The sequence below is a fragment of the Neofelis nebulosa genome, chromosome 4 (genome assembly GCF_028018385.1).
Source record: "Neofelis nebulosa isolate mNeoNeb1 chromosome 4, mNeoNeb1.pri, whole genome shotgun sequence".
Classification (NCBI taxonomy): Eukaryota; Metazoa; Chordata; class Mammalia; order Carnivora; family Felidae; genus Neofelis; species Neofelis nebulosa.
In genome coordinates, this window is record NC_080785.1 from 154,659,389 (window position 1) to 154,687,182 (window position 27,794).

The 27,794-nt window shown below is 53.3% G+C and overlaps 1 protein-coding gene across 3 annotated transcripts in view; it reads right to left on the bottom strand.

Annotated features, from left to right (window-relative positions):
* LIMD1 (LIM domain containing 1) overlaps nucleotides 1-27,794 on the bottom strand; it is a 66,620-nt gene that overhangs the window by 35,811 nt on the left and 3,015 nt on the right. Inside the window, exon 1 of one of the 3 annotated variants that reach the window (XM_058727246.1) lies at nucleotides 20,413-20,880. The exons of the other annotated variants lie outside the window; for them this stretch is intronic. Within the exon in view, the coding sequence (XP_058583229.1) occupies nucleotides 20,413-20,875 (463 nt within the window). The 5' untranslated portion in view covers nucleotides 20,876-20,880. Of the gene's footprint in view, nucleotides 1-20,412; nucleotides 20,881-27,794 lie in introns of those variants that run through there. 3 annotated transcript variants of the gene reach the window in all.

Here is a 27,794-nt window from a genome sequence, read left to right on the forward strand (position 1 = left end):
CGCGGCGTGAGTTAACCTGGAAACTTCTGGGAGCATCACTTCTCAATTAGGAACACCTGCGTGTTCCCAGGAGTGGCCGACGGCCGTAAAGGCCACTCTGCAAACCACCAAGTTCACTGGAGTTGGTCCTGCCTCAGCTACAAAGCTGTCTATCGAGCCCGCTCCCGAACTAGAACCCCACAATCCATGCACTATGTGACTAGGGCAGATCATTTGAACTCCCCGCTGTCTGGGGTTTCACCCGTAGGGCGGGATGATGGCAGCCCCTGGCAGGTTTACGGGGAGAGGACACGCCAAGAGTACCTGGTACAGCACCCTCTGCTTGGCAGACGTTCAATGGCCAGGCACACACGTAACAAGGATGCAGTAACGCTACTGTGTTCAGCAAAAAGTTGCTTCCACGTCAAACGGGCTCTTTAAGAAGTGCCAGTCGTCCCCAGGATCGTACTCTGTGAGTAAGCGGGAAGTCTCTCTGTCTAGACCAACCCAGAATCTCTGCGGCTGTAGCCCAGGCTCTGGGCCAGTCCACATAAAGGAGTCGCTGGGGCTTCCTTTTCTAAGAACTCCTTCATTGCAGTCAAATGAAAACCATCACAGTTATGTAAATGATGCATGAAATTAAAACAAAAATTCAGGGAGTAAATATGCCAAAATACAAAGAGGGGTTGCTTGGGGCGCCTGGGCGGCTCAGTCGGTTGAGCATCCGACTTCGCCTCTGGTCATGATCTTACGGTTTGTGAGTTCGAGCCCGCGTCGGGCTCTGTGCTGACAGCTCGGAGCCTGGAGCCTGCTTCCGACTCTGTCTTCCTCTCTCTCTGCCCCTCCCCCACTTGCACTCGTTCTCTCTCTCTCTCTCTCTCAAGAATAAACACTAAAAAAAGTTTTTTAAAAAAAGAGTGGTTTCTTATAAAATTATCGTTGGTTTTACTTCTTGCATCTTAATTAAAAACAGATCTGGGGCGCCTGGGTGGCTCAGCCGGTTAAGCATCTGACTTGGGCTCAGGTCATGATCTCGTGGTTTGTGAGTTCGAGCCCCGCGTCGGGCTCTGTGCTGACAGCTCAGAGCCTGGAGCCTGCTTCGGATTCTGTGTCTCCCTCTCTCTCTGCCCCTCCCCCACTTGCTCTCTCTCTCTCTCTCTCTCTCTCTCTCTCTGTCTCAAATATAAACATTAAAAAAAGGCTTACAAGAGCAAGTGCTCTCTCTAGACTAGAAAAGGTCTAGTGTCAAAGCCGTCTGCATATGTTTAAATATATGGTATAACCTTAAAATTTTGAACACATACACACGCGGAGCTCCCCCAGAGTCCAGCTGGCAACCAGCCTGTGTTCTCGGTCGGCGGGGGCTCAAGCACCCTTTCCTAATGCTGGTGTCGGGCAGTTCTCAGGCTGCAAACGCCCAGCCTTCCGCCTACAGGATGGAAAGCCCTGTGTTTCAGAGCCCTATCGACTCAAGTTGACGAACTTTGTCAACCTCAAAGCTAACACGTGGTTTGTGAAAGCACGCACACCAGGTTCACAGAGGGCTCACCAGGCCCAGGGCCCTCAACTCACTTCACCAACACTGCCTTCAAGAAGCAGGCGAGGCCGTTTGTAGGAACAGCCAGGAAAAGCAGCTGTTGGCGGGAATTTGTTCATGGAAAGGTCTGTAGAACACAAGTAGTAGCTACCTACGGTTCTTCTGTTCCACCATTTTATTATGAAATTTTCAATCACGCAGAAAAGCTGAAAGAATCGTGGGGGGAACACCCATACGCCCACCACCCCAATTCTCCGGGTGTGATCATTCTGCTGTCAGTCAGCCCAACAACCCTTCTTATCTTTGATGCATTTCGAAGTAAGGTGCAGAGAGCAGTCTGCCTCAGCCCCAAACACGTCAGCCTGCAAACCATTAAGAAGAGTTCATTATTTGCTGACAGTTGTTTTTTTTTTTTTTTTTTAAGAGAAAATTCACAAACGGCGAAATGCACAAACGGAAAGTCTACCGTCCAATGAGTTTTGACAAATGACCTACATCAGGCAAGCCCCGGCCAAGATACAGAATATTTCCAACACCCTCGCAAACTCCCCAGTGCCCTTCCCGTCCATCTTCAGCAAATGTGATCCTGAAGAAGAAACGCTCTCTAAAAAAAAAAGCCCATCAGATATCAGGCCACGGGATGGTATGAACTATACTACTCGGTGATCCGGCGATCCACTTCCAGACAAGTGTCCCAAGCCCGCTGATCGATCTGACCGGAGCTCGCTGGGACAAGCAACAAAGGCTGGTGCGTCAGGCAGCCGCGAAAGCACAGTCAAAGCAGACCATCCACGGACAAGGGTCAAAGCCCCGGGACTATAACTCTGTTCACAAACATGGAACAAAACCATGGCCGAGGCAGCATCACTTCTTCCCCGTTAACCTCGGTGACCTCGTGGCTTAAGCCACCGTAGGGATGCAGAGAGCGGAGGAGGGTGAGACGCAGAGGTGTGGGCAGCCCTTCTACCTGTGCACGGGGCGGACATGGGAAGAGGCCAGCCTCCCATCGAGGACGTGCGCTCATCTTGTTTGGATCTGGGGAATGGGATCAGATGCCCTCTCCCACCCCCGCTCGTAAAGCCAATGGCAGGAGGACAGCGTCATCGAGTGGGCAAGAACAGGTGCACGGGCCACCCGGGGGTTTCCTGCTATTTTATCACGGCGGCTCAGGTCTTTCTCGCTCCCCGTAGCCGGCACAGCAACGCTCTCCTCTGGTTTCCTCTTCGCCCGAGGGCTCTGACCTACTGACTTCTGCTTCCCGGGAACTTTCTCTTACTCCATCAGCCCGCGTCCCTCCGGGCTGCTGACCTCCTTTCCCGCCACTCGGATCATCCAGCACCGACACAAAGCAAGGAAGGAAGGCGTTGATGCTCTAAGCCATCGGTCACAGAGTGAGGAAGAGCCCGTAAGAAGCCACGTAGGTGGGCAAGCATTTCATCCTTGTGCCTTGTGGTAAATGCACAGAAAAGTACTTCACGGGGGCGCCTGGGTGGCTCAGCCGGGTGAGCACCGACCTCGGCTCAGCTCATGATCTCCCGGTTGGTGAGCTGGAGCCCCACATCGGGCTCACTGCTGTCAGCACAGAGCCTGCTTTGGATCCTCTGCCCCCTCCCTCTGTTCCTCTCCCTGCTTGCTCTCTCTCAAAAATAAAGAAAATGTAAAAAGAAAGAGAGGGGGAAAAAAAAGAAAATAAAAAAGTGCTTCATGGGCAGGAAATAGATCTAGTCTTCCTTCGCGAGGGGCAAAAAAGTAAATTTCATATTCTAGGGAATAATGTACCTACCAGACCCTGCGCTGGGAGTTTTCATCCCTTTCTCAAAGCCAAGTTCTAGAAAAGTGCTGTAACTTGCAGAAGAGCACACGGTCTGGGAGATGTGACATGAGCCCACGTTCTAACTCAAAGGTCCCATTATCCCTGCCGCGTTGGAGGCTGTGGGGGTTCCTGCCACACTCAGAAAAAAAGAGGGCTCCTTCCTCACCCTCAACAAACCACATGCTCAGGGATGCGGCCCCAAGCCCAGCCCGGCCCCGGAGCTCCCACTGACCACCCTGACCCACCACTCATTCTGCCCTATCCCCAAGTGCACAGGCTGTCTTCCCGCCTGGGACCCCAGCCACAGCCCCCCCACCCCCACCCCCCGCCGCCTCCCTTTGCAATGCAGACCCTCACTTAGCTCCTCCTGCCCTCCTGGAGGGACACTGCCACCGAAGCATTCAGCCCACAGATACTTCTCTGTCACTCACTCAGAACCAGGCTCCCGCTAGATGCCGGCAAGACGACAGTGAGCAAGGTGACAGTCCTCAGGGAGCCGTCACCCAGGGATGCGGGGAACCAGAATCTGCCACCTCTGATAGCTGAGCTGACCAATCCCACCTACAGTCCTGCACTGTGAGTTCACTAAGTGCCCAGGGCTGGGGACAGGCTCCAGCTCATGAAATCAAATATATGTATATATACATATATATCAGATATATATATTATATGTATATATCAGATATATATATAAATCAGATATGTGTGTATATATATATGTTGGTCTCTGTCCCCGTTCCTTCTAACATTGGGTCTATGACCCCAGTTCCTGACACAGAGCTCCTAAATCCTTTGGAGTTTCTTGGGCGGCGGGAACGTCTTTTGTTCTAACCAGGCAACTCTCGGTGGGCTCCTGGATGGGGGCTGGTCACTGGAAAGACGGAGCCGTGATAAGAAGCTCGGAACTTTCTGCCCCAGCCCCATCCTTCAGAGAGGAGAGAGGGGCTGGAAAATGAGTTAACGATCCATCCTGCCTACATGAAGCTGCCATAAAAATCCCCAAAGCACGGGGTTCAGAGAGCTTCTGGGCTGACTCCACAGGGCAGGGGCTCCTGGGCTCGGGCCCCTCCCGGACCCCGCCTTATGTATCCCTTCACCCCACTGTTCATCCGTATCCTTTATCATGCACGTTATTATAAAATAAACTGGCAGGCATGCTTCCCTGAGTTCTGTGAGCTGTGCTAGCGAATGATCAAACCTGAGGAGGGGGCCGTGGGGACTCGGATTTATTACCGACAGGTAGATGGTGTCAGAATTGAAAGGAATCTTGCGACGGCCAGTGGGTCGGGGTGGGAAGGGCCCCCAGACCTGATGTCCCAGCGTCATGAGTATGAGTGGCAGCAGGTAGAGGGAAGAAACGCAAGTGAGTTCTTACAAAGCAGGGCTCAGCAAGAAGAAAGGCCACCAGACCCCTCTGCTTTCACGTGGCCCCTCAGCTATAGGATTTTAGAGAAATGTCCAACAACAACAACAACAACAACAACAACAACAACAAAAGAAAATGTCATCACGTGTCACTATCATCATCGGAGCACGTAAACCAGGAAGAAAGGGAGGGAAAGAAGGAACCAAATGTTTAGAAGAGAGGAAGGGATATGCATTTCTCCCCCTGCAGTTAGACTTTACTGCCTGAAACCCATTCCCCAAACCATGGCCGGAGGGACCTCTTTGAAAACAGCTTTCAGGAGGTGGCGGTTACATATAATAAATGTCACACATCTAAAGTGTACAAGTTGATAAGATTTTTAAAAAAATTTTTAATGTTTATTTTTGAGAGACAGAGAGAGACTGAGTGCGAGTGGGGGGTGGGGAGGTGGCAGAGAGAGAGGGAGACACAGAATCCGAAACGGGCTCCAGGCTCCGAGCTGTCAGCACAGAGCCCGACGCCGGGCTCGAACTCACGGGCCGTGAGATCGTGACCTGAGCCGAAGTCGGCCGCTTAACCGACTGAGCCACCCAGGCGCCCCTCAGTTTGTGTTTTCTAGAGGTTCTACAAGTGGACTCTAGAATATATACTCTCTTCTTATCCGGTTTCCTTCACCCGGCATAATTATTTTGAGATTCACCCGTGTCGTCACACGAAGAGTTCATTCTTTCTCGGCGCTGAGTAGTATCCCATTGCCTGGATATACCACGGCCTGTTTATCCGCTCCCCTGATGACAGAGGTCTGTGGCGTCTCCAGTTGGGGGCTGTTACCAAAAAAGCTGCTTGTATACAAGTGTCTGTATAGAAATGTATTTCCTTTTTTTCTCGGGTAAAGAAAGACCTAGGAGTGGAACGGCTGGGTCTTACGATAAGCGTATGTTTAACCTCTTAAGAAGACGCCAGACTGTTTTTCCAGAGAAATTCTAACATCTTACAGCCCCACCAGCAGCTTGTTAAGAGTTCTAATTTCTCTGCATCCTTGCCAACACTTGGAATGACAGTCTTTTTCATTTCATCCATTCGAAGAGGTCCATAGTGCTGTCTCCTTGTGGTTTCATTTTCTTTTTCCTAGTGACTAGCGGTGTCGTACCTGAGCACCCCTGCGTGTGTTGATTGACCATCCTGCACCTTCTCTGGTGAAGGCTCTGTCCCAATCTTTGGCCCATTTTTCTTCTTTTTGTTGAGCTGTGAGGATTCCCTTTTTTTTTTCAACGTTTTTTTTTTTTTTTTTTTTTTTTTTTTTTATTTTTGGGACAGAGAGAGACAGAGCATGAACGGGGGAGGGGCAGAGAGAGAGGGAGACACAGAATCGGAAACAGGCTCCAGGCTCCGAGCCATCAGCCCAGAGCCTGACGCGGGGCTCGAACTCACGGACCGCGAGATCGTGACCTGGCTGAAGTCGGACGCTTAACCGACTGCGCCACCCAGGCGCCCCGAGGATTCCCTTTATAGTGGGGCTGTGAGCCCTTTATCAGACACACGCCCGGTAAAGACTTTGCTCGAGTCCTATGAACTGTCGCCGCCTTTGTCTCCTCAGACTGTCAGCTGCATTTCAACACACGGAGTTCACCGGGCTCTGCCTCAACTTCTCCCTCCCCGTGTGCAGTGTGGACACGCTCTCAAGCCAGCACGCTGCAACAACCAGAGGGCTCGCCTCATTTCCTTCCCGTCTCTCAAGAATCACCACCCTGGGGACGCCCGGGGGGCTCAGTCCGTTAAGCGTCTGACTCTTGGTTTCATCTCAGGTCATGGTCTCACAGTTCGTGGGTTCAAGCCCAGAGTCAGCTCTGTGCTGGCAGTATGGAGCCTGCTTGGGATTCTCTCTCTCTCTCTCTCTCTCTCTCTCTCTCTCTTCTCTCTGCCCCTCCCCCGCTCATGCTTGCCCTCTCTCAAAATAAATAAAACAAATCTTAAAAAAAAAAAAAACCAATAGATCGGGGTGATTTTTTTTTTTTTTTAACATGACATTTATCAGTTTGGCTTATTTGCTTCTGGCACTTTTGTTAATAGAATTTATTTGTGAGACCAGTTTTAGGTTCACATTAAAATTGAGCAGAAGGGGGCGGGCCTGGGAGGCTCAGTTGGTTAAGCGTCCGACTTCGGCTCAGGTCATGATCTCCCGATTCGTGGGTTCGAACCCTGCATTGGGCTCTGTGCTGACAGCTCAGGGCCTGGAGCCTGCTTTGGATTCTGTGTCTCCCTCTCTGCCCCTCCCCTGCTCACGCTCTGTCTGTCTCTCTCTCTCAAACATAAGTAAACATTAAAACTTTTTTTTTTTTAATAAAAATAAAATTGAGCAGAAGGTACAGAGAGTCTCCGTATTTTCCTGCCCCCCTCACATGCTCGGCCTCCCCCACTATCACCATCCCCCCACCACAGCGCTACATTGGTTCCAACTGATGGACCTACGCTGACACGTCATCACCCAAAGTCCGTAGTTTACAGGAGGTGTTGACCATCCAGTGGGTTTGGACGAAAGGAGAATGACACGTAACCACCATTACAGCATCATACAGGAGAGTTTCACTGCCCTAAACATCTTCCGTGTTCCACCTAGTGCTCCCTCCCTCCCCCAACCCCTGGCAGCCACCGATCCTCTCACTGCCCCCATAGTTTTACTTTTCCAGAACGTCATGGGAGTGGAATCGTACAGTATGTAGCCTTTTCAGATCGGTATCTCTTGCTCGGTAATACGCATTTACGGTTCCTCCATGTTTTCCCACGGTTTGATAGCTCATTTCTGTTCAGCACCGAGTAAGATTCCATTGTCTGGATGGACCACAGTTCCATGGACCTCCATCCTTCCAAGGGCCAAGGATGGACCTTCCATTCACCCCCTGAAGGACATCTGGGTCGCCTTCAAGCTTGGCCAATTACAAATACAGCTGCTATTAATATTCACGTAGCGGATGCTGGCGTGGACGTAAGTTTCAGTTCATTTGGAGAAATACCACGGAGCAAGACTGTTGGGTTGTATGGTAAGAGTATGCTTAGTTTGGTTTAAAAAATAAAAACAACAACCATCCAACTGTCTTCCAAAGTGGCTGTATGGGATTCTTTTAAAGATCATAATATTCCCACAGGAAAGGGCAAGGACTAGGGACAGTTTCCTGTTTTAAATGATGTACAACGGGAGGCAAAGAGCCACCGAGGATTATTCAAGCACTTCATCCGCCCGTCTGCTGCGGCCTGTGGCCCAGGTAGGGCTTACCTATTGGAAAATAAGCCTGCTGAGGGCAGAGGCCTGGCTTTCTACTTTAGCACCCTCACAAACACAAGGACAGCAGAGTGCCCCATACACGGCAGGTGCCAGATAAACGCTGAATGCATTCAAAAGGCAGAGGCAGGGGAGGGGAGGGGAGGGGAGGAGAGGGTGAGCCAGGTTCAGGAAAAGGTAAGAGAAGGCGCAGAGACAGGAAAGCCAGAGACACGCGCACAACTGTGGGATGATTAATGGGCCGGCAACGAGCCAGCAGGGCCCGGAGGCGGGGACAGGACGCAGGGAAACTCCCAGAGGGCCCCCTGGGACATGGGAAGTGGCAGGAAGTGAAGTTCTGACCCAGGAGGTGTGTGTGGTGTTGGAGAAGGAGGATACTCTGCACACCGAAGGTAGGAGGCAGGATTCACAAGGGGCTGCAAGGGGCCAAGGTTTCCTCCATGGAGGCTCCAAGACGGTCACGGACCCATGTGGCTCAGACATCCTGGGCCACTCCCCCGCCAGAACCTCCTGGAAGACAGGGCCCCTACCTCGACACAGGATCTGCCCCTCCCAGGCTAGCCCGGCTGTCATCCGGGAGGCCATAGTGGGCGGGCCAGGGCCTTGGGCGGTTGTCCAGAGCTTTCTCTCTCTTTTTTTTTTTTAATTTTTTAAGTTTATTTATTTATTTGGGGGGGGGAGGGCCAGAGAGAGAAGGGGAAAGAGAGAATCCCCAGCAGGCTCTGTGCTGCCAGCACAGAGCCCGACGTGGGGCTTGAACTCACGAACCATGAGATGGTGACCTGAGCCGAAACCGAGAATCAGATGCTTAACCGACTGAGCCCTCGTCCAGAGCTTTCTCTCCGGTCTTCCAGGTGATTAGCGGAAAAACTGGGCACCAGCAACATCCACTGCTAACGCTATGATGGATCGTAATGTCCTTAAGAAGCCAAAGCAATAAAACAGGCCTTCCTAAGAGCTTTCCAACTCTCCAGAAGGAAACAAACAAGTTTTACTGCTACAGCAATTTGACATTTTATTATTACCATTACCACCACTGCCGTTATTTTGGCTGCAGGTTACCGTCACTGGAGAAACACAATTCAGGCTGGCCTCTCTGTGTGCACAGCAGTGGTTCTCAAAATGCTTAAAGTAGGAGAAACTTTTCTCAAAAAAAAGAAACAAACAAAAAACAAAAAAAACCACGGTGAACACTCAACTACATATAACAGACACTAGGAAAACCACTCTGGTCTGGGTGGGACAGAACCTACTCTCCCTCTGCCTCCTGGAACGTTCCAGCCCCTGTCCACAAGTTCCAGGAAGGCTATTTGAGAACCAATTACACAGGATAACTGACCGAATACAGACACCACCCAGCCTGGGCAGTGCTCCACTCGAAGTGGGTTATTCCAAACTGGTATTGACTGATCTCTCGCACACCCACAGCCAAGAGACAAACCAGGTTGAGGGCCACGGCGCCTTCCCCACTCCTTGCAGAGGCTGGATTTACAAACAAGGAGGCCAGCAAAGCAGCCTTAGCGCGAGGTTTGGCAACAGGATTCCTGCTTCCTTCCTACGGACAGCCAGACAGAGGACCCCGCAGCCTTCCCTTACCTGAACGCACAGCCAACCCGGGTGATGACCAGGTTGGCACCTTTTGTTGTTATGATAAGGTTTGAAATAAGAAGGCTCCATCGGGCTAGCCCATGGGGAAGGCAACCCCAGCTCACACCTGGGCCTCGTCCCATCCTGGTGAGTACCCCTCTCTCAGTTAGGAAGGGACGCGTCTGGGAGCCGCCCGACCCCGCTGTGGCCATCACAGGACATCCTCTCTACTCCACCCGGATGCTGCGTGTCATGTGGGATCGCACAGCCACGAACCACCTACTGTGCTGGAAAGGGATCCAGGCAAGGGTCAGGGCATCCGATCAAAGCTTGGGGGTTGGCAGGGAGGGGGCAGGTCTCCCTGGGGGCACATCTGAACAAGTTACTCTGGACACAAGTCGAGCAAGGTCTTGTCTTCAGCTGAAGGTTGCAGCCTGTGGACCTGGGTGGCTCTGGGAGTCAACAGGTTCTGGAAGAGGGGCCGAGCTTTTGGGGCAGAGCTGGACCAATGACCCCGGCAACAGTCTCCCTCCTGGCCCCACGTAAGCTCACAAAAACCCCCAGAGGCAGTGGGTGCTGGGTCCTCTGGCCCGTGCAGACGGTCACTTCTCTAGTCTGGCTATGCCGCTCAGTGCAGATGCCCACCATGACCTCTGAGACTCTGGTGCCAGTCTGGGGGCGTGGCCAAAGCACCTCAGATGAGTCTAAGGGAACAGCCAAGGTCAAGAGCCATGGATGCAGGTAACACAACCAACTGCATTCCACCAGGCTCCGGGCCTCCTCTGCCTCTGCCTTCTCTCCCATGCACCCCAAAGCTCCAGGGTCAGGCGGAGGGAACCCCCCACCAAGCCACAAAGGAAGTATTTAAGGCCACTCTGGGCTACGGGGTCATTGCGCCAGTCCGCTTTCTTCACTCCGAAAGCTGCTCAAAACCAGCGATGGCCTCGCTGCATCGCGGTGGGGAAGGAAGTTTCCATCAGTTTCCCAATCACTGCAGACTAGAGCGAGCCTTGCCAGACTGCCTGCAGGTTCGCACTTGCCCCAGGGCACCCCCGCTCTCTGGCCTCCAACCTTCCCTGCCCTCCGCTCCCCAGGGGTACACAGGGTTCAAGGCACACCCCCCAGCAACCTTTCCCAAATCTGATCTGACGCGTAACGGCCACTCAGCACAGGAAACCGTGTTCTACCTTGTCAGGAGCCACGCGCACTGGGCCACCGGCAAAGAGGAAAAGCAATGAGAACAACGGCGTCGCCCAGCATGCCGAGAAAAGGGCATTTCTGTTCGCTGCTGGGGCAAGCCTGCATGTGGACAACACCTTCCGGAGGGCAGGGCGGCACGACGTACCCAAAGCCTTAAAAAACCTTCACACCACTCGACCCAGCAATTTAAGACGATTTTTCCCAAGCAAAAAAAAAAAAAAAAAAAAAAAATCCGACATGCGGCCAAAGATAGGCGTGCACAGGCGCGGTGAGTAGCTTAGCAACTGCCTGGCATGGGGGGAGTGGGAGCAGGGAGACATCTGCTAATGGTGGGGTCTTGCTTTTGGGGGCGATAAAGGTGTTCTAAAATCAGATACTGGGGACGGCCGCACAACTCTGACCATCCTAAAAACCGCTAAGTTGTCGACTTTCAAAGGGTGGGTTATGGGATGTGAATTACATCTCCACCAAGCTGTTAGGAAAGAAACAAGCAAGCTCACGAAAATATTATTAAGACGCTGAAGTGTGCCAACCAGAAAAGAATATAAAACCCCAAATGCAGAGGTAAAGCTAAAGAAACGCTGGGCAACTTTTACGTATTCTAGAAGTTTTAACTATTCGAGAGCAGCACCGTCCAATAGGGCCTTTTCTGCGGTGATGAGAATGTTCTATCCGCACTGTCCACGATGTCAGCTCTGGCAGTTACCGAGCAATGTGGCTAGGACACATAAGTAACTGAATCTCTAATTTCATTTCATTTTAATTAATTTACATTTAATCTTGATTAACTTAAACTTAATTTTAAATAGCCCCATGTAGCGGACAACACAGTTCTGCCCAATTAATCTTAAGATGTGAAAAATGTTTGTCACATGATGTTAAATGAAACAAAGGGAGAGGAGGCCACCACCCAGTACGTAGTAGGTTGCTTTCTATTCTTTTTCTTTAATATATTTACACATGCAGATACGCTATGAAGAGCGGTTATGAGTGGTTTTTATTTTATTTAATTTTTTTTAAACGTTTTATTTTTAGAGACAGAGAGAGACACAGCATGAGCAGGGAAGGGGCAGAGAGAGAGGGAGACACAGAATCCGAAACAGGCTCCAGGCTCTGAGCTGTCAGCACAGAGCCCGACGCGGGGCTCGAACTCCCGAACCGTGAGATCATGACCTGAGCCTAAATCAAGAGTCGGATGCTTAACCGACTGAGCCACCACGCACCCCTTTTTCCTAAGCTCTTACGCATTTTTTAAAACATTCTACAAGGAAGATATATTACCTTCATATTCAGAAATAGTGGTGGGATTTTTTTTTAAGACTTAAAGAATGTTTTAAATTTAATGTGTATTCACCACATCATATTCCTGCTCAAAAATGCTCAGTCTCTGACACCTACGGGAAGAGTTCAAAGTCCTCAGAGCACCCTGTGGCCTCACAACCAGCCTATGCATGGAGTTGCCGACCCCACACCCACCCCGCCACCCCCAAGACTGTTCACCTTCCAGGGTCTTCTCGTGTGATTTCAGACTTACAAAAAAAAATTTTTTAAGTACTGCAAAAGCTTCCTATATACCCTTTATCCAGATTTCCCAAATGTTAGTATTTATATGATTCCAATCACCAAAATTCAGAAAATGAACACTGATAAAACCCATACCTACATATACATGTATGTAAGCATATACACATATATGGATATGCGTATATGTATTAATCTACAGACCTTATTCAAATCTTACAAATTTTACCAACTGTCCCACTAACGTCCTTTTATCTGGACCAGGATCCCATCCCACACCCCAACCACAGACGATAGAGCAAGGCTGAGTGCAAGATGCACACTGGGTTCAGAAGGGATACTGAGGCACGGAGAGGCTTTGACGTAAGTTCACTCCAGAGCAGTGAGACACCCCCACCTCAGACAACAGCCCAATGCCACAGCCACGGCTATCCTAAACTTTTAACACAAGGCTGGGGGCGCCTGGGTGGCTCAGTCGATTGAGTGTCCGACTTCGGCTCAGGTCATGATCTCACGGTTGTGAGTTCGAGCCCCACGTCGGGCTCTGTGCTGACAGCTCGGAGCCCGGACCCTGCTTTGGATTCTTTGTCTCCCTCTCTCTCTGCCCCTCCCCCACTCACCCTGTCTCTCTCAAAAATAAACAAACATTAAAAAATTTAAAAATAAATAAATAAGCAAACACTTAAAAAAAAAGATTTTAGATGAACACAAGGCTGATTTAGAGATGCTTTAAATACGCATTCACCAAAGAAGGAAAAAGGGTGTCACAGAGAAGGAAAGGAACACGAAGGTGGTGGAAACTTCAAGCTGGGAGGGATGTCGGTGCTCTCCAATTTCCAGAGCCCTGGCTCCTTCTCTTCCACCCGCTGCCCCAGGGAGTCAGGAGCAGGAGACCGCGGGCTGGGGAGGGTCTCCCCCTCCCGTGCCAGCTGGGAGGTACCACCAGCCACACTTTGCCCCTGGGACAAACACAGAGTCTGGAAGCACGCTTCTCTCGATTCTGCGGCTAACCCCGTGCACGGCCTTGGATGAGTGACCTCCTTGCTCTGTCCCCATCTTCGAATCAGGAAACGATACTGGGCGCTCTGCGGGCTGCCGGAAACGTGAGATGGTGCTGGTAAAGCACCGGGCACAGCCCTCCTTCCGTAACCGGCCCCACGCCTTGCGTGGGAACAACGTGGGGGGACTGGGTCCGAGCCCCCGCCACAAACCAGGGGCCTTCGCACCTGTCTGCTGCTTGACCGAGAGGCTAAGACGGGGCACATCGTCAATTCCCCTTTCTGATCAAAGACACAAGCGTTGCTTCTGAAGACTACGTCGTTTAGAATCTGTAGAGTAGGACAGCCATCTGCAGTACAGACACAGACGTGATTTTGCTGAGTGAGGAATGGGAAGAAGGGCATGAGGATTCTTTCTGGGCTCAGGAGTGACAGGACCTGGTTTTGTTTTCACAGGATCGCCCCAGCTGCTGATGGGATCAGATCCTAAATTAGACTGCTTGCTGGCCAGACGGCAGAAAATTCTTTTTTTTTTTTTTCTTTTAGGTTTTTTATTTATTTTGAGAAAAAGAGAGGGGGAGAGCGAGAGCAAGCAGGGGAGAAGCAGAGAAAGAGGGGGCGAGAGAACCCCAAGCAGGCTCCACGCTGTCAGCACAGAGCACGATGCGAGGCTCGGACTCATGAACCGTGAGCTCATGACCTGAGCCGAAACCAAGAATCGGACGTGTAACCGACGGAGCCACTCAGGTGCCCCCAGAAGGAAAGACTCTCTAACCACCGGAAGTGATCTCCCACTCTGGCTGCCCCTGAGAGAGAGCCCCCTCTCACTGCTGGTTCCCCAGAGGAACGAAGAGGGGTTGTTTGGAGGGTCCAGAGAAGAGCTTCCCGAGGCCCAGGGGGAGGAGGGGCCCCCAGCTCTCCATTCTGATCCTATGATCACCTGCAAAAAATTAAACTCTGGCCGGCCTTCAAAAAAATCAAGCCACCAGGGTGACACGAAGTCTCCCAGCAAGAACCAGAAACCGAATGGAAGGGGCATCTCCAACAAGCAACTCAAGAGGAAAAGGCTTCATTCGCTGGCTTCTGAGTTCTAGCTGTGTGTCCTCCCCTGGGGCCCTTCACCAGTATAATTCTCACCAGGGACTCACTGCTCCAACAAAGTTCACTCTCGTTCCCTCAGATGCCTAAAAATTAAATAGCTGTGTGTCAGAACAAAAGTCTCTCTTAACAGTGATTATCCCCAAGTGGAACGATCGGTCCCTTGTACATCATTTTTGTCGGCACAGAGTTTCTGACTTTCCCACGGTTAGTTGCGCGTGAGTTTTTGGAAATGGCAAAACCATGCAAGTGTTCCGCGTTAGTGAAAGCTGGTGGGGAAAAAAAAAAAAAATCAAACCCTTCTGAGACCAGAGTAACTACCAAAAAAGGGTTGAAAATCGGCTGTGAAGACAGTTATTTTAACAGAAGGAATTAGAAGGGTGTCAGCCAAGTGTCCTCCTCACAGAGGAGCCAGTTTAGAAAGTAGCCAGCGGAGCGGAGCCTGGAAACCCTGGAAACAGCGCATCAAGAAGGAAAGGGGGCGGGGGCTCTCACATACTGTTTGGGGGAAGGCTAAATGGCCCAGTCCCTTCAGAAAACTTTTTGGCAGCTGCTGAAAAAGTTAAACACACTCCTACTCCATGAGCCAGCAACTCCCCTCCTAGGTATTTACCCAGCAGAAGTGAAAGCGTATCTCGACACAAATGACCATAGCCGACTTCTCCTTCAGCCCCAGAAGGAAAGAAGACAAACATTCCTCAATAGGGAAATGGAAAAACAAAGTGTGGTGTACTCACCGAATGGAACGCTACTTGGTTAAAAAACAAAAAAAAAAAAAGAAAAAAAGACAAACACCTGACACACAGGAGCAACAGAGATGAATTTCACAGACGTTCTCTGCGTGAACGGTGCCAGACGAAAGAGGACTACAGTCGAGGCTCGATATTCGCGGTATAATGTTCCGTGAAGTCACCGCAAATGCCGAATTATCGAATAGTGAACATCGCCCCCCCTGGAGGAAATACAGGGTTAGGTTCCCGCCAGCCTCTGGTCATAACACTGGCATCAACCAGTCAGTACATAACCTTGCTTTTTCTGTGTTTCTGTTTAAAGGCACCTTATTTAAAATTGTTTAATGTTTATTTTTGAGAGAGAGTGAGAGAGAGGAAGAGAAGGAGAGAGACAATGCACAAACAAGCAGGGGAGGGACACAGAGAGAGGGAGACACAGAATCCGAAGCAGGCTCCAGGCTCTGAGCTGTCAGCACAGAGCCCGATGAGGGGCTCGAACCCACAAACTATGAGATCATGACCTGAGCCAAAGTCGGACACTCAACTGACTGAGCCACCCAGGCGCCCCTAAAGATGACTTATTTAACATATATCGTTGACTTCATTAACACTGAACTCACGGCCAACAGCATCAGGACATATGCCTGAACGAAACTTATCAAACACAGGTATTTTCTCTGTTAAAGCACATCACAGCCTTCTCGAGTTTACCAATACCACCCAGCACTTCAGCACTGTCCCTGAGGAACATTTTATACAGAAAAATCACCAAGAGCACAAAAACGCAAAAACCATGGCACTAAAACGACCACAAAAAAGACACTTGTTTACAGTGAGAGCTAAAACAAGCAGGCAGAGCAACGCCCCGCTCACCCTCAGCGGGGAATGTGTGTGGGGGGCCACTCACATTTTTCACCCCTCCGCACATGTCCCCAGGTGACCGCCAAAGCGCTACGAGTCGATTCTGGGGTGACAAATAAATCTTAGCAATTAGGCAAACTCGCAAATACAGAATCCGTGAATAGTGAGGATATTGGCTGAATACTAACACCGCACGAATCCATTTATGCTGTGTTTTAGGCCAGGCGAAACTAATAAACGATGAAAAAAATCAGAAAAGTGCTCGGCTGGGGGTGGGCACGGACTGGAAGAGGCAGGAGGGAACTTCCTGGGGCTGGAACTCTACTATACCTTGACAGGAGGGCGGGCTACACGGGTGCCAGCATCTGTTCCAACTCACCCAACGACACATTCCAGGCTGTGCTTATGTGTAACTTTTTAAAGACACAGCCACACGGGGTGCGTGGGTGGCTCAGCCGGTTAAGCGTCCGGCTCTTGGTTTCGGCTCAGGTCATGACCTCACGGTTCTGGAGTTTGAGCCCCACGTTGGGCTCCACACCGACAGTGCGGAGCCTGCTTGGGATCCTCTCCCTCTGCCCCTCCCCAACTCAGGCGCACACTCTCTCTCTCTCAAAAATAAATAAGTGGACTTTAAAATATAAAATTAAAATAAAATAAAATAAAATAAAAACACAGCCACAAATTCCTCGACGCTCCTTCCATCCACAGGTGGGGAGTCTGTCACCCCTCCCCCATTCAGGCACAGGTGACTGCTTTCACCAACGGTGTGCAACAGCAGTGACACAAAGCCACTACCAGGGCTGGGTCAGAAAAGGCCACGCGGCAGAAAGGCCCCAGGCCTGCCCTCCAATACCCAGTGCGGAGACTGAAACCCCACAAACAAAGCACACAGCTGGGCTGAGGCCCCGCTGGCTTACTCAGCATCGGATCCCTTCTTCCTGCTGCCCTCCCCCTTCCCTTCCTTTGCTCTCTGGCTCTAAACTAGGGCAGGGCTGCCTCGCCCCACACCCACACAACCACTGACACCAAGGGGTGGCAGCCAGGGGCCACAGGCCGAGGAGGGAGGGCTGGCTCTAACACTGCACTGACCTCCGAGGCCAGCCACCAAAGGGCCTCTGTCTGAGCCCCACCGCCAGAGAGGAAGGCATCAGCCACGCTGGAACGGGCCGCAGACAATCGGGCCTTTGGAGGCTCCTTGGGAAAGCCACCCATCTTGGCTCCCCTCCCTACACCCAGGCGAGGCCTCCGCAGCCCAGCCAGAGGCGCGGGGTGCGGGCCCCTGTTGGCCGGGGCCCAGAGGAGCCCAGTCCCGGGGGGCCTTCTGCCACCTCTCTTACTAGAAACACCATCTTTCCTTTCTCGAAGGACAGCCAGGGGATGTGCAGTCCCCCTGGATGTCCCTCCTGTCCTCACGAAACTGAGTGTGTTTTTAAGGTCCTGGAACGTTGGCTCAGCTACGAGGACCACCTGCTCAGATCGCAGAGTACCTTCTTCCTCCATCAGAACAGACGCTTCAAGGGGCTGTGAGGGCCGTCTCGTCGCCTCCTGCAGCGGGCACACAGCCTCAGTGCGCTCGTGTCGGGGCGGTGGCGACCGGACAGACTACATCTTAAGCACCTGTGGGCTTGGGGCGCCTGGGTGGTTCAGTGGGTTGAGCATCTGACTTTGGCTCGGGTCATGATCTCGCGGTTCGTGAGTCGGAGCCCCGCATCGGGCTCTCTCCTGTTACTGCAGAGCCTGCTTGGGATCCTCTGTCCCCCCTCTCCCTCTGCCTGTCCCCGCTTGCACTCTCAAATGTAAATAAACAAACAAACAAAGTAACAAACACTAAACACAGAACTAAATGTAAAAATATTGATGAGCTGTTTGACATTTTTTTCGCCCTATCAAGTCTAGCCCAGAGGAGATATCACCCTTAGAGCACATCTCATGGGGACCGGCACACTCTGAAGTCCTTCCCAACTGCTGGACAGTGCAGATCTACGTTAATTAATTTAGTCTTCCCACCAGCCATGCCCGCGTTTTCTTGACGGGGAAACTGAGGCACAAAGGCCTTCGAAGAGTCGGCCCGGGGCCGATCGAGAGCCCACAAGCAGTTCCGCAAATTCTGACTTCAGGACAAGATGAACGCCCTCTCAGATAAGAACACACACATCTGCCTGCCGGCACCTCCCCCTGCTCCTGTCCAAACTTCCCCGGGACTCTGGGCCCCGCAGTTCTGCCACCCGGAACACGGCATCCCAGCCTCTTCCGGCCACTCCGGTCCTGGGCTACCCGGAGCATCTTCCACCCGGGCGGCACCTCGTCTGGGTGCCTCCGGGTCAGGGTGAGGTGTGCCTGCCTCCCACGCACGCCCCGGCATGTGCACGTGGGGTGTGGAGGGGCCCCGGGATGTGCACGCACCACAGCAGGAACGTCCCCACTCAAAGGGCCGGCACTCGGGAGGGAGTCGGGGACTCTCCTCATCCCTCTGCTGGCCACGGTGTTCATTCATTGATTCAGCAAGTCTTTGCCGCACGCCTGCCGGGTGCCAGCCACTGCCCTGGGCCCCGGCACACAAGGGGGAACAGAACGGACGCCGCCCACCCCCCCCCCCCGTCCCCGCTCATGGAGCCCACATCCCGGCAAGTGGAGCTAAGCAACAGGTCTGGGCACAAAGGGAGCCCCCCAAATCCTAATTCCGCCTCCTGTATACAGTAGGTGTTCCCTAATGACCGTGGAGGGAGTATGTCATCTGGGCCTGGAACTGGATGTGATGATGGACAGAGGTGGGGGAGGGGCAGCCGAGAGCCCCAGGGACCCAGCACGAGAGCCAGTGACCTGGTCGCTGGGGGGTCACGCCCACAAGCCTAGCCTCAGGACTCCAGAGCTCCACCCGGCCAAGCTAAGGTACGAGCCGTCCAGAGACTCACCCTGGTTTGGTGCTCTCTGGCTGAAATTCCCTTCTCCTCAAAACGTGGCCAAGTGTCAAGTCCACCCCAAGGTCCAGAGCGTCTCCCAAGTTTAGAAGACACCGGGGGTTCAGCACCTCCAAGGTTTAGCCGCGTGGTGCACCCAAGTCCCAGCCCGAGCAGCTCAGCCTTCCGCTCTGATCGGCTGTCAGAGCGTCACAACCGCCACCGGGCACAAGGGGACAGAGCAATGGCATTGTGGCCTCCACGGTTTCCCAGTCCACTGCTGCTGAGCCAACGGTGGATTTGTGACTGAAACATCTTGACGTCTCTAAGTTTTTATTTATTTTTGAGAGAGAGAGAAAGATCAACACAGGAAACATGCGAGCGAGTGGGTTAGGGGCAGACAGGGGGGAGACACAGAATCCGAAGCAGGCTCTAGGCTCCGAGCTGTCAGCACAGAGCCCGACGCGGGGCTCGCACCCAAGACCTCGAGATCATGACCTGAGCCAAAGTCGGACGCTTCACCAGCTGAGCCACCCAGGCGCCCCTGAGACGTCTTAACTTTTTATTCTTCTACACACCAGGCCCTGTGTTTTGTACTTCAAATCTTATCATTAACTCGGTGTTGGATTTTACTTCCTCATTTTCCTTATTATTCTCAAGTGCCACTTTATAGGAGCTCAAGTGTTTTTCCCCCAAGAATGTGGTTTTGATCTCACGAGTGAAGTCAGTTAAGAGCATTATTAGTGGGAGAAGGGCATTTCAGGGTCCCCCTGGTTGGGGACAGTGACCTGGAGGAGGGACCCGGCAGGGCCAACTCGAAGAAGTGCCTGCCGTCACCAACCACTCGCCTGCTGCCCAGGGAGTGTGCGCTCACACACACGTTTTTTTCACGCGCTCTCCATCCCGGGCTTCTCTGCCAAGAGCCCTGAACCCGTCAGCTCGCGGCACGGGGAGGGGAACAGAATGATAAGGAGCACAGGACATCCAGTCCCCATGAGGTGAGCAAACCTAGGGCAAAAAACGAGAAGCCAGATGCCCAAACTGGCACCGTCGGTGAGTGGCACAGGCAGGCCGGCCGCCCGCACGTTGACGGTGATGGGGACTCTGGCAGCAGACGCCCTGGAGTCCACCGTGGCCAGCGGTCAGCGGGCCTGCCCCCCGAGCCCATCTTTCCAAATTCGCCACCTCCCTGCCTCATCAGGAAGCGACGCAAGGCACAGGAGCGGGGAGAGAGAACGGGCCGGGCGATGTTTCAGCAGACGCGAGAGCTCCACCCGGATGCCCTGGGCGAGCCCTGACCATCGTGTGAGCAAACACGGCCACAACTTGGTCCCACCCTGCCGGAAGGGGGGCTCCGGAGCACGGGGAGGCTGCTATTATGGTCAGAGGGACTCTGGTCAGCAGAAGGCAAGCAAGGTGGTTCCACGTGCATGCCGAAATGACCGTCACGTGCTGTCCGGGCCAAAGCCCGCTGGGATGTGTGTGCGCCCCCAGACTCAGGGCCTGCATCATTAGCGGGCTGCCTCAGCCACCCGTCCTCAAATTACCTGGGTCTTTACATTTCCCAGGGTTGGCCGAAGGGCAGACGCACCCTGGACTCGAGGCCCCTCCTCTCCAGTGACAGCGGCAGGGCAGGCTTCCAGAACCTTTTATATGCTGCGGATACGTGCGTGGGGGAGAAAAGATGAAAGTCCCTGATACGCTCCCAACAGACTTCCAGTAACCGGGAGTAACCAGTCCTCGCTCTCCTGGGACGCGCAGAGTTGAGTCACAGACCCAGAAAGACGAGGAGGGAACTTGGCCAAGTCTAAACTCATGGCTCTCGAAACTTAAAAATAGCCCGGCTGTGGACCCTAAAGTATTCCCTTTGAAACACTCGAGCAGAAAGTCTCCAGCCTTCCAACGTGACCCTGACATTCCGTGTCCAGCTGGTTTCCCTGGGAGGGGACAAGTGAAAAACAAAACCTGAAGCAGATATAAATATTTGCTGGCAAGTACTGCCCCTGCCATTGATGCGCCTTGGGAATTTTGGAGGCCTGCTCTGTTTTCGGGAAAGGTTTCTCTTCAGTTTGCCCGATGGGCCCGAAGCATCATTTCGTCCGTTTGCTTCTAAGCATCTCCGCACACAGTCTGGGGTTGACACTGATCCTTCTTTATTTATTATTTTTTTGGGGGAGGGGGTGCAAGTGAGCAAGGGGCAAAGAGAGACAGAATGCCAGGAGAGGCAGAGGGAGAGAGAAAGAGGCACAGAGAGAGAGAGAGAGACAGAGAGAGAGGGAAGCACGGCTCACCCAACGTGGGGCTCGAGCTCACCTGAAGCAGGTGAACCAGCCCTCTGTCAGCCACGCTCCTCAACAAATGTATTCAGCAGGGTACCTGACCTCAGTTTGCCCACCTATAAAATGGGGCTAGTGAAATACAGTTACCGGAAGGGTCGAACAAGCCGACGCACGTAAGATGACAGAAAAGTGCCTGGCACAGGGCAATACGCTTTAGCAAAACCATCTCAGGGCCGTAACCCCAGCTACAAATCCCTTCCCTGCTCCCTTCACACCGCAGCGGAAGGCCCTCCACTCCTCCAGCAGACGGCCACCGGGCACCCACTTTGTGGGGCCCTGACAGTGCCGGGCCCTGAGGCCACTCTCCAGTGTCCGATGACCCAGCACCACCAAGGACATCACAGGAGTCCAGGGAGGAAGCCTGGGCCACGCCAGCAAAAACAAGGTCAGCGAACCCTGCAGCCAGGGCTACTTACTGTCTCCCTAAGTTGAGGACCCCGAGTTTAATTAGAGTGAGAGCCTCAAAAGGCCTCAGGGTGGGCGACCGGCGTGACACCAGTGGCTCGCCCTCCTAGAGACCTTTCCTTCCCAATCTCACTCTCCTCAGACACACTCGGTGGAGCAAAGGGACCTCCAGCCGAGCGAAGGCTTCTGCGTCCGGCCCAGGAGCCAAGAATGACAGCACATGACGCGCCCCGAATCGCAGCGGGCTCTAGCCACGACCGTGCACCGGAACCTCTGCAGAAAATTGTAACGCCGATTATTCCAGGGGTGGCCGGCATGGCAGGGATTTACGGCTCCCGTTCCCACTGGATGTATTTTCCAGATCCCCTAGAATGAAAACGATTACCATTCGCCGTAGCAAACCCAAGGGTAACTAAGACACGGAAGCACTCTGCTTCCGCAGAGGCCCGGACGGGGTGGGGCACGCCAGGCTGGCCGGGCTCCCACCACCGCTGACAGTGCTGTGCCCGGTTACTCGGTCCGCTAAAATCCAGGCACCCGAGGGCCCCCAAAGCCACAGCCACAGCCCTTTGGGCCGGGACGAGCCCTCCGAGGTCAGCTTTGTCTCCGCGCTGCGGGAGAGCGGCGTGCCCGGTGTCCCACCCGGGGCCACTGGTAAATCAGGCGCGGGACGCCCGCTTTCCTCACTCCCCAAATTGGGCCTCTCTTGCCCAGTTCTGCGTCCTGGGTGGGAGTCATAAGCCAAAAAACATAAAGAAATGTAACTTTAAAAAAAAACCAAAACACTCCGGCAAGAAGTGCCACATCGTAAGGTCCATTTCATGCTGTGGATTCGTTTTTTTTTTTTTTTAAGTTTTTTTTTTTTTAATGTTTATTTTTGAGAGAGAGAGCCGGGGAGGGGGCAGAGAGAGAGAGGGAGACACAGAATCCGAAGCAGGCTCCGGGCTCCTAGTTGTCAGCACAGAGCCCGATGCAGGGCTCGAACTCACGAACTGCGAGATCACGACCTGAGCCGAAGTTGGACGCTCAACCGACTGAGCCACCCAAGTGCTCCCATGCTGTCAACTATTAATGGAAAAAACAAGACATTCCTTCCTGGCCACAGAGGAATAGAGGAGAAACATACTATCCCAAAGAGGGAGGACCACAGAGGGTCACGGCACACGCTGTGGGAAACCGAGGTCAGGGCTCGTCAGGGTTCATCAGGGCTCAGCTGGAGACCCCCTCCCTGAGTAGGGTCACAGGGGCAGGCAGCTCTGTGTGCCACAAGGGCGCCAGCTGGGGAAGTCCCTGAGGACAGGGACCCTGTGAGGGAAGAGTTCCAGGAGCTCGGGGACCAGCAGCGAGGCCGGTGTGATGGGGCTGGTGAGCACAGTACGGCAGGGGAGGGCCCGAGTGTGGGCCCGCGCTACAGTGCAAGCCGTGTGCGGTCACCGCCACTCACGTTCTTGCCTCGATCTGGTCACGCAGGTGCGTTCACTTTGTGGGCACCTACCCTACGTGTATACTACACATCGATAAAAAGTTACAAAACGTATGCCTTCCTGGGGCGCCTGGGAGGCTCAGTCTGTTAAGTATCTGACTCCCGATTTCGGCTCAGGTTGTGATCTCAAGGTTCATGGGTTCGAGCCCCACGTCGGAGCCTGCTTAGGATCCTCTCTCTCTCTCTCTCTCTCTCTCTTTCTCTGTCCCTACCTTGCTCATGCTCTCTCTCTCTCCCTCAAAATAAATAAGTAAACATTTTTTTCAAAATACACGTGCCTTCCTGATTTTGAGGCGGTTACCTGGTCTACTAAAGACCAGGCACGCGGGCAGGGCCATTCTCGGGAGGAGGTTGTAGGCTGGTTATAGGCTCCTGGGCAAAGGCGGGTCGGCCGCTGCGTCAGGAAGGCCCACGGGATGGGGAGCCTGGGTGGCTCAGTCGGTTGGGCGGCCGACTTCGGCTCAGGTCATGATCTCACGGCTCGTGAGTTCAAGACCCGCGTTGGGCTCTGTGCTGACAGCTCGGAGCCCGGAGCCTGCTTCGGATTCCGTGTCTCCCTCCCCCGCTCCTGCTCTCTGTCTCTCAAAAATAAATAAACGTTAAAAAAAAAAAACAATAAAAAAAGAAAAGGAGGGTCCAGGGGAGACTGGAAAACTCAGGGCAGAGCCGGCCTCTTCTCTGTGTCCATGCAGGGCAGGGCAGCTCCATCCATTCACTGGGTGTTGGAGACCCTACAACGAACCTCTTCTCGCCTCCCCAGCCCCCGGTGCCTGACCGAGTCTGGCAGAGCCCCTTCCCCTGCAGGGCAAAGTGGGCTTCTCTCTGACCCCCAGACCCACCACCGGGAGGGAAAGCATGGCGGGGGGGTGCTACAGGCCCAGAGGCAACTGATGCCCCTGCAGCAGCTGGGTGGGGAGTGAATCTGGAGGGGCCGACGGAACGATAAACACAGAGCTAAGAGACGGCCCGGTCCCACCAGGGGAGCCGTCAGAGCCCAAACGGGGTGGAAGCACCACCAATGACGCCTGTGTGGTCCTGAGCAAGTCCCGAGCCTCAGTTTCCCAACTGCGAACAGAGACTACTGGCGTCTGTGAAAGTCAACACAGAGCACATACCCAACGCCAGCCGTGTCACAGGCACTCGACGGACGGTCGCTAGGATTAGAACCACAGGGCCCAAAGGTCGCTGTACAAGGGGTCTGGTCTGTCTGATGCCGGGGGCTGCGGTGGCCCCTTTGATGGGCTGCCCAGATCCCCCTTCACCGAAGGGGCTGTGGCCTGGCTGCCGGGGGTGCAGCCGGAGGGAGGCCTCGCCTGTCCACCCCTCGGGCTCTGTCCCAGCCACAAGGGGCCGCCTCGCCCAAGGTCAAGTGCTTCCCAGGGCGGCCCACCATGGATGACTGATCTACGGGGGAGCGTGAAGGCCTGGCGATCTTGCCCCAACTCGGGACAGCTCTGAAGGGCTTTTCCAGCTCCCGAGCTCCCTGCGGGGTGGGCCCAGGCCTGTCAGGCCTGCACTGCAGCTGAAGCCCTCCTCTACCCATGCCTGCGTCCTTCCCCTCCTTCCAAGGGCACCCCCTGGGGAGCCCCCTGTCCTCTAAACTGTCTGAGTCAGCTTCCTGGGAAACCCAGGCTGTGACAGGTGGCTTATTTGTACCCTTTTTCCTTGGGAAGTGGGGAGGGAACCAGTGTGAGGAAGACAGTGGATGCCATGGAGGAAGAGGCCAGGAAAAGCCAACAAAAGGCACGGTGACCTCTTCTCTTCCTCTGCAGTATAAACAGCGGTGTTAAAACAGGAGCCACACTGCACCGGGCAAACCACTAACACTCTCCAAGCAGCGTCGAGAGTCCGTCCGTCCTTGCCTCTCTCCGCACGGACGGAAAGACACAAAGGGGCCACCGAGGAACACAGAAGAAAGAGCAGGGAGAAGCAGTGGCTAGGACCACGTCGTACCAAGCCCACAAAGACGGCCAAGGAAAGTGCCAGAAGCGTCCTTGGAGAGGAGCTGACCAATCACTGGAAACTGAGGTGTCTTCAGACCTAAGTGTTCTCAAAGGCAACAGCAGGGATTCACGAGCCCTTCCCACAGTGTAAACGCCCAAAGGGACGCCTTTGCGAGACCCAGGAAACGGCCTAAGTAACCAACCCAAACATCTACTACTTTGCTTGGCTTCCGGCTGGAACCACATCCACTCTGATGGTAATGGTTACATTACCCTGACTCTCTGGCCAGAGCCCCGTCTCGAAAGATATTCTTCTATTTGCAAATAAAAGTGCATCGTAATGTAAGAAATGCCGCATGGGGGGCAGACACAATCTTCCAAATAACGCCAGATCTAAGGAAGGGGAGGCATCCGTGTGGTGAGCCCCTCAGCTGGTCCACACACTGCGCGCTACGGATGAAGGGGTGAGGCCTGGAAGGGAACCGAGTTTGTTCAAGGTCACGTGGCAGGGCTGGACCAAGAACTGACCGCCAGAGGCTCCGGTGAGAGACTTCCTCCTCGGCCACACGGCTGGTCACGGAAGAGCGAGTGGCACCCCAGTTGTCAAAGCAAGTGCGGGGCCCCTCCCCCCGGGTGGGGGACACTGTGGTCCCCGCGCAATCTCTGCAGACAGCAGCCAGGCAACACAGAAAGGGCCCAAGGCCCCAGCCCTGCAACCCCACCCCCGGGGAGTTTATCCCAAAGCTGGGCCTGCGTCCTACACACGGGCCCGTCTCACAGGCCACCAGAAGGGACCATTTACGTGACCCGGGGCACGTCTCTACAGTGGTGATGCTGAGCCAACTCCACACGTGCCGATGTATGACAGCTGCCAAGATGCACGGTTTCAGTGGCAAAGACAGAGAGCAGATGGACAGCACGGAGCACCATGACTCACTCTCTCTCTCTCTCACACACACACACACACACACACACACTCTCATTACACCCAGGACGCTCAACCAGAAGCCCAGGTAGGAAGCATATGAATTTTTCACTGTGCGTGTTTCTGTGTCTTTTGAATTTTCTACACACAAATGTGACGCTTCGTCCAAAAGGAAACTATGATTCCGCTTATGTGAATGATCCAGGATAGGTAAACCCATAGAGACAGGACGCATATTGGCGGTTTCCGGGGGCTGGGAGGGGCGGTGAGTGAGGAGCAATTAATTGCTTCGTGGGGGGGATGGGGTGTCCTTTCGGGGGGACAAAAAGGTTTTGAAAACTATCAGAGTTGGTGTTTGGAAAACACCGTGAGTGTACCAAATGCCGCTGAAGCGTGTACTTTAAAATGGTTAATTTTACGGTGACATTTGCCGCAATTTAAAAAAGAAAAACAAAAACAAGGGCAGACGAGTAAATAAGTACCGACATAAAACAGTTTTCCGTATCTGTGCTTGGGAGGCAGCTTGGCAACGCTGGTTAGAGGCATGGGCATCACGGCTGAACTGCAGGGCTCAACTGCCAGCCCCACCCGGCGTCACCTGGGAGGCCTCGGTTAAGTAATCTAATTTCCCTGGGCTTTACCGTCCTAGTTGGTAAGACAGGCGTAATGACAGAACCTGCTTCCCAGGGTGCTTTCAACTAGTAAATAAAATAGTAGAAGATAAGCGTCCAGCACAGGGCACAGCACAGACTGGCCCCAGGGCCTTTGCCCCTGCCATCTGCCCACCGAGAACGCCCTTTCCTGGGACAAATGCTGCTCCTTCAGGCCTTTCCTCAAATGCCACCTTCCTGATGGGGCGTTCCTTGACCCCCTGAGTTAAAACCGGAAACCGCCCTGCCAACACCCGCCCCGGGGTTCCGTCTCCTCCTCCACCCCTGTCTCTCCCCAGGGCTTGATTATTTATTTGGTCCATCTCCTGTCTCCTTCCACTGCACCGTCTGTCCTGTTCATTATGTAGGCCAAGGCCTCGAACACAGCACATCCCGAGGCAGGTGATCAGTAAATACATGTTGAATGACTGGTGTTAGCGAATACCTTGGTCCCGATCCGGTGTGTAAGCCTGCCTCCCTGACAAAATAAAACTGCTGTTTTGTTGTCTAACGACCTTGAAAATAAAAATTAAACCTAAGCGAGGTGCCTGGATGGCTCAGTCGGTTGAGCATCCGACTTCAGCTCAGGTCATGATCTTGCATTGGTGAGTTCGAGCCCCATGTCAGGCTCTGTGCTGACAGCTCAGAGCCTGGAGCCTGCTTCAGATTCTGTGTCTCCCTCTCTCTCTCCCGCTCTCTCTCCCTCTCTCAAAAATAAAGATTAAAAACAATTCTTTTATAATTAAGCATAAGTTTACATTTAAAAAGCAGTGTTTCCAGCTAAGTATTATTCCCCAAGGGGGGAATCTGCAAAGGAAAAGAGAGAGCAGTAAGACAGTGCCATGCACTCTGAAACATAAACCAAAGAAGTCACCCCAGTTTCCGAGTGCCCGCTGTGTCATGAGAGCTGGTCCCATGAGCCTTCAGGAGGATAAGGAGCACAGTGCACCCATGGGCCCCTGGGGCCTCGTCCCTCCAGGCACCCTAGGCCAGAGCCGGTCATTCACAGAGAACAGGGCAGGCTAAAGACAGGTAGGCCTTTCCCAGTGCCCTGCCCTCCTCCGTGGGGCACAGCGGCCACCCTCATGGGACTCAGCTTCCCAAGGCTCTCAGCCCTCAGATGGGGAAATCAAGACCCCAATTATTCAGAGCTCAAAAACGGAAGAAAAAAAAAAGACAAAAAC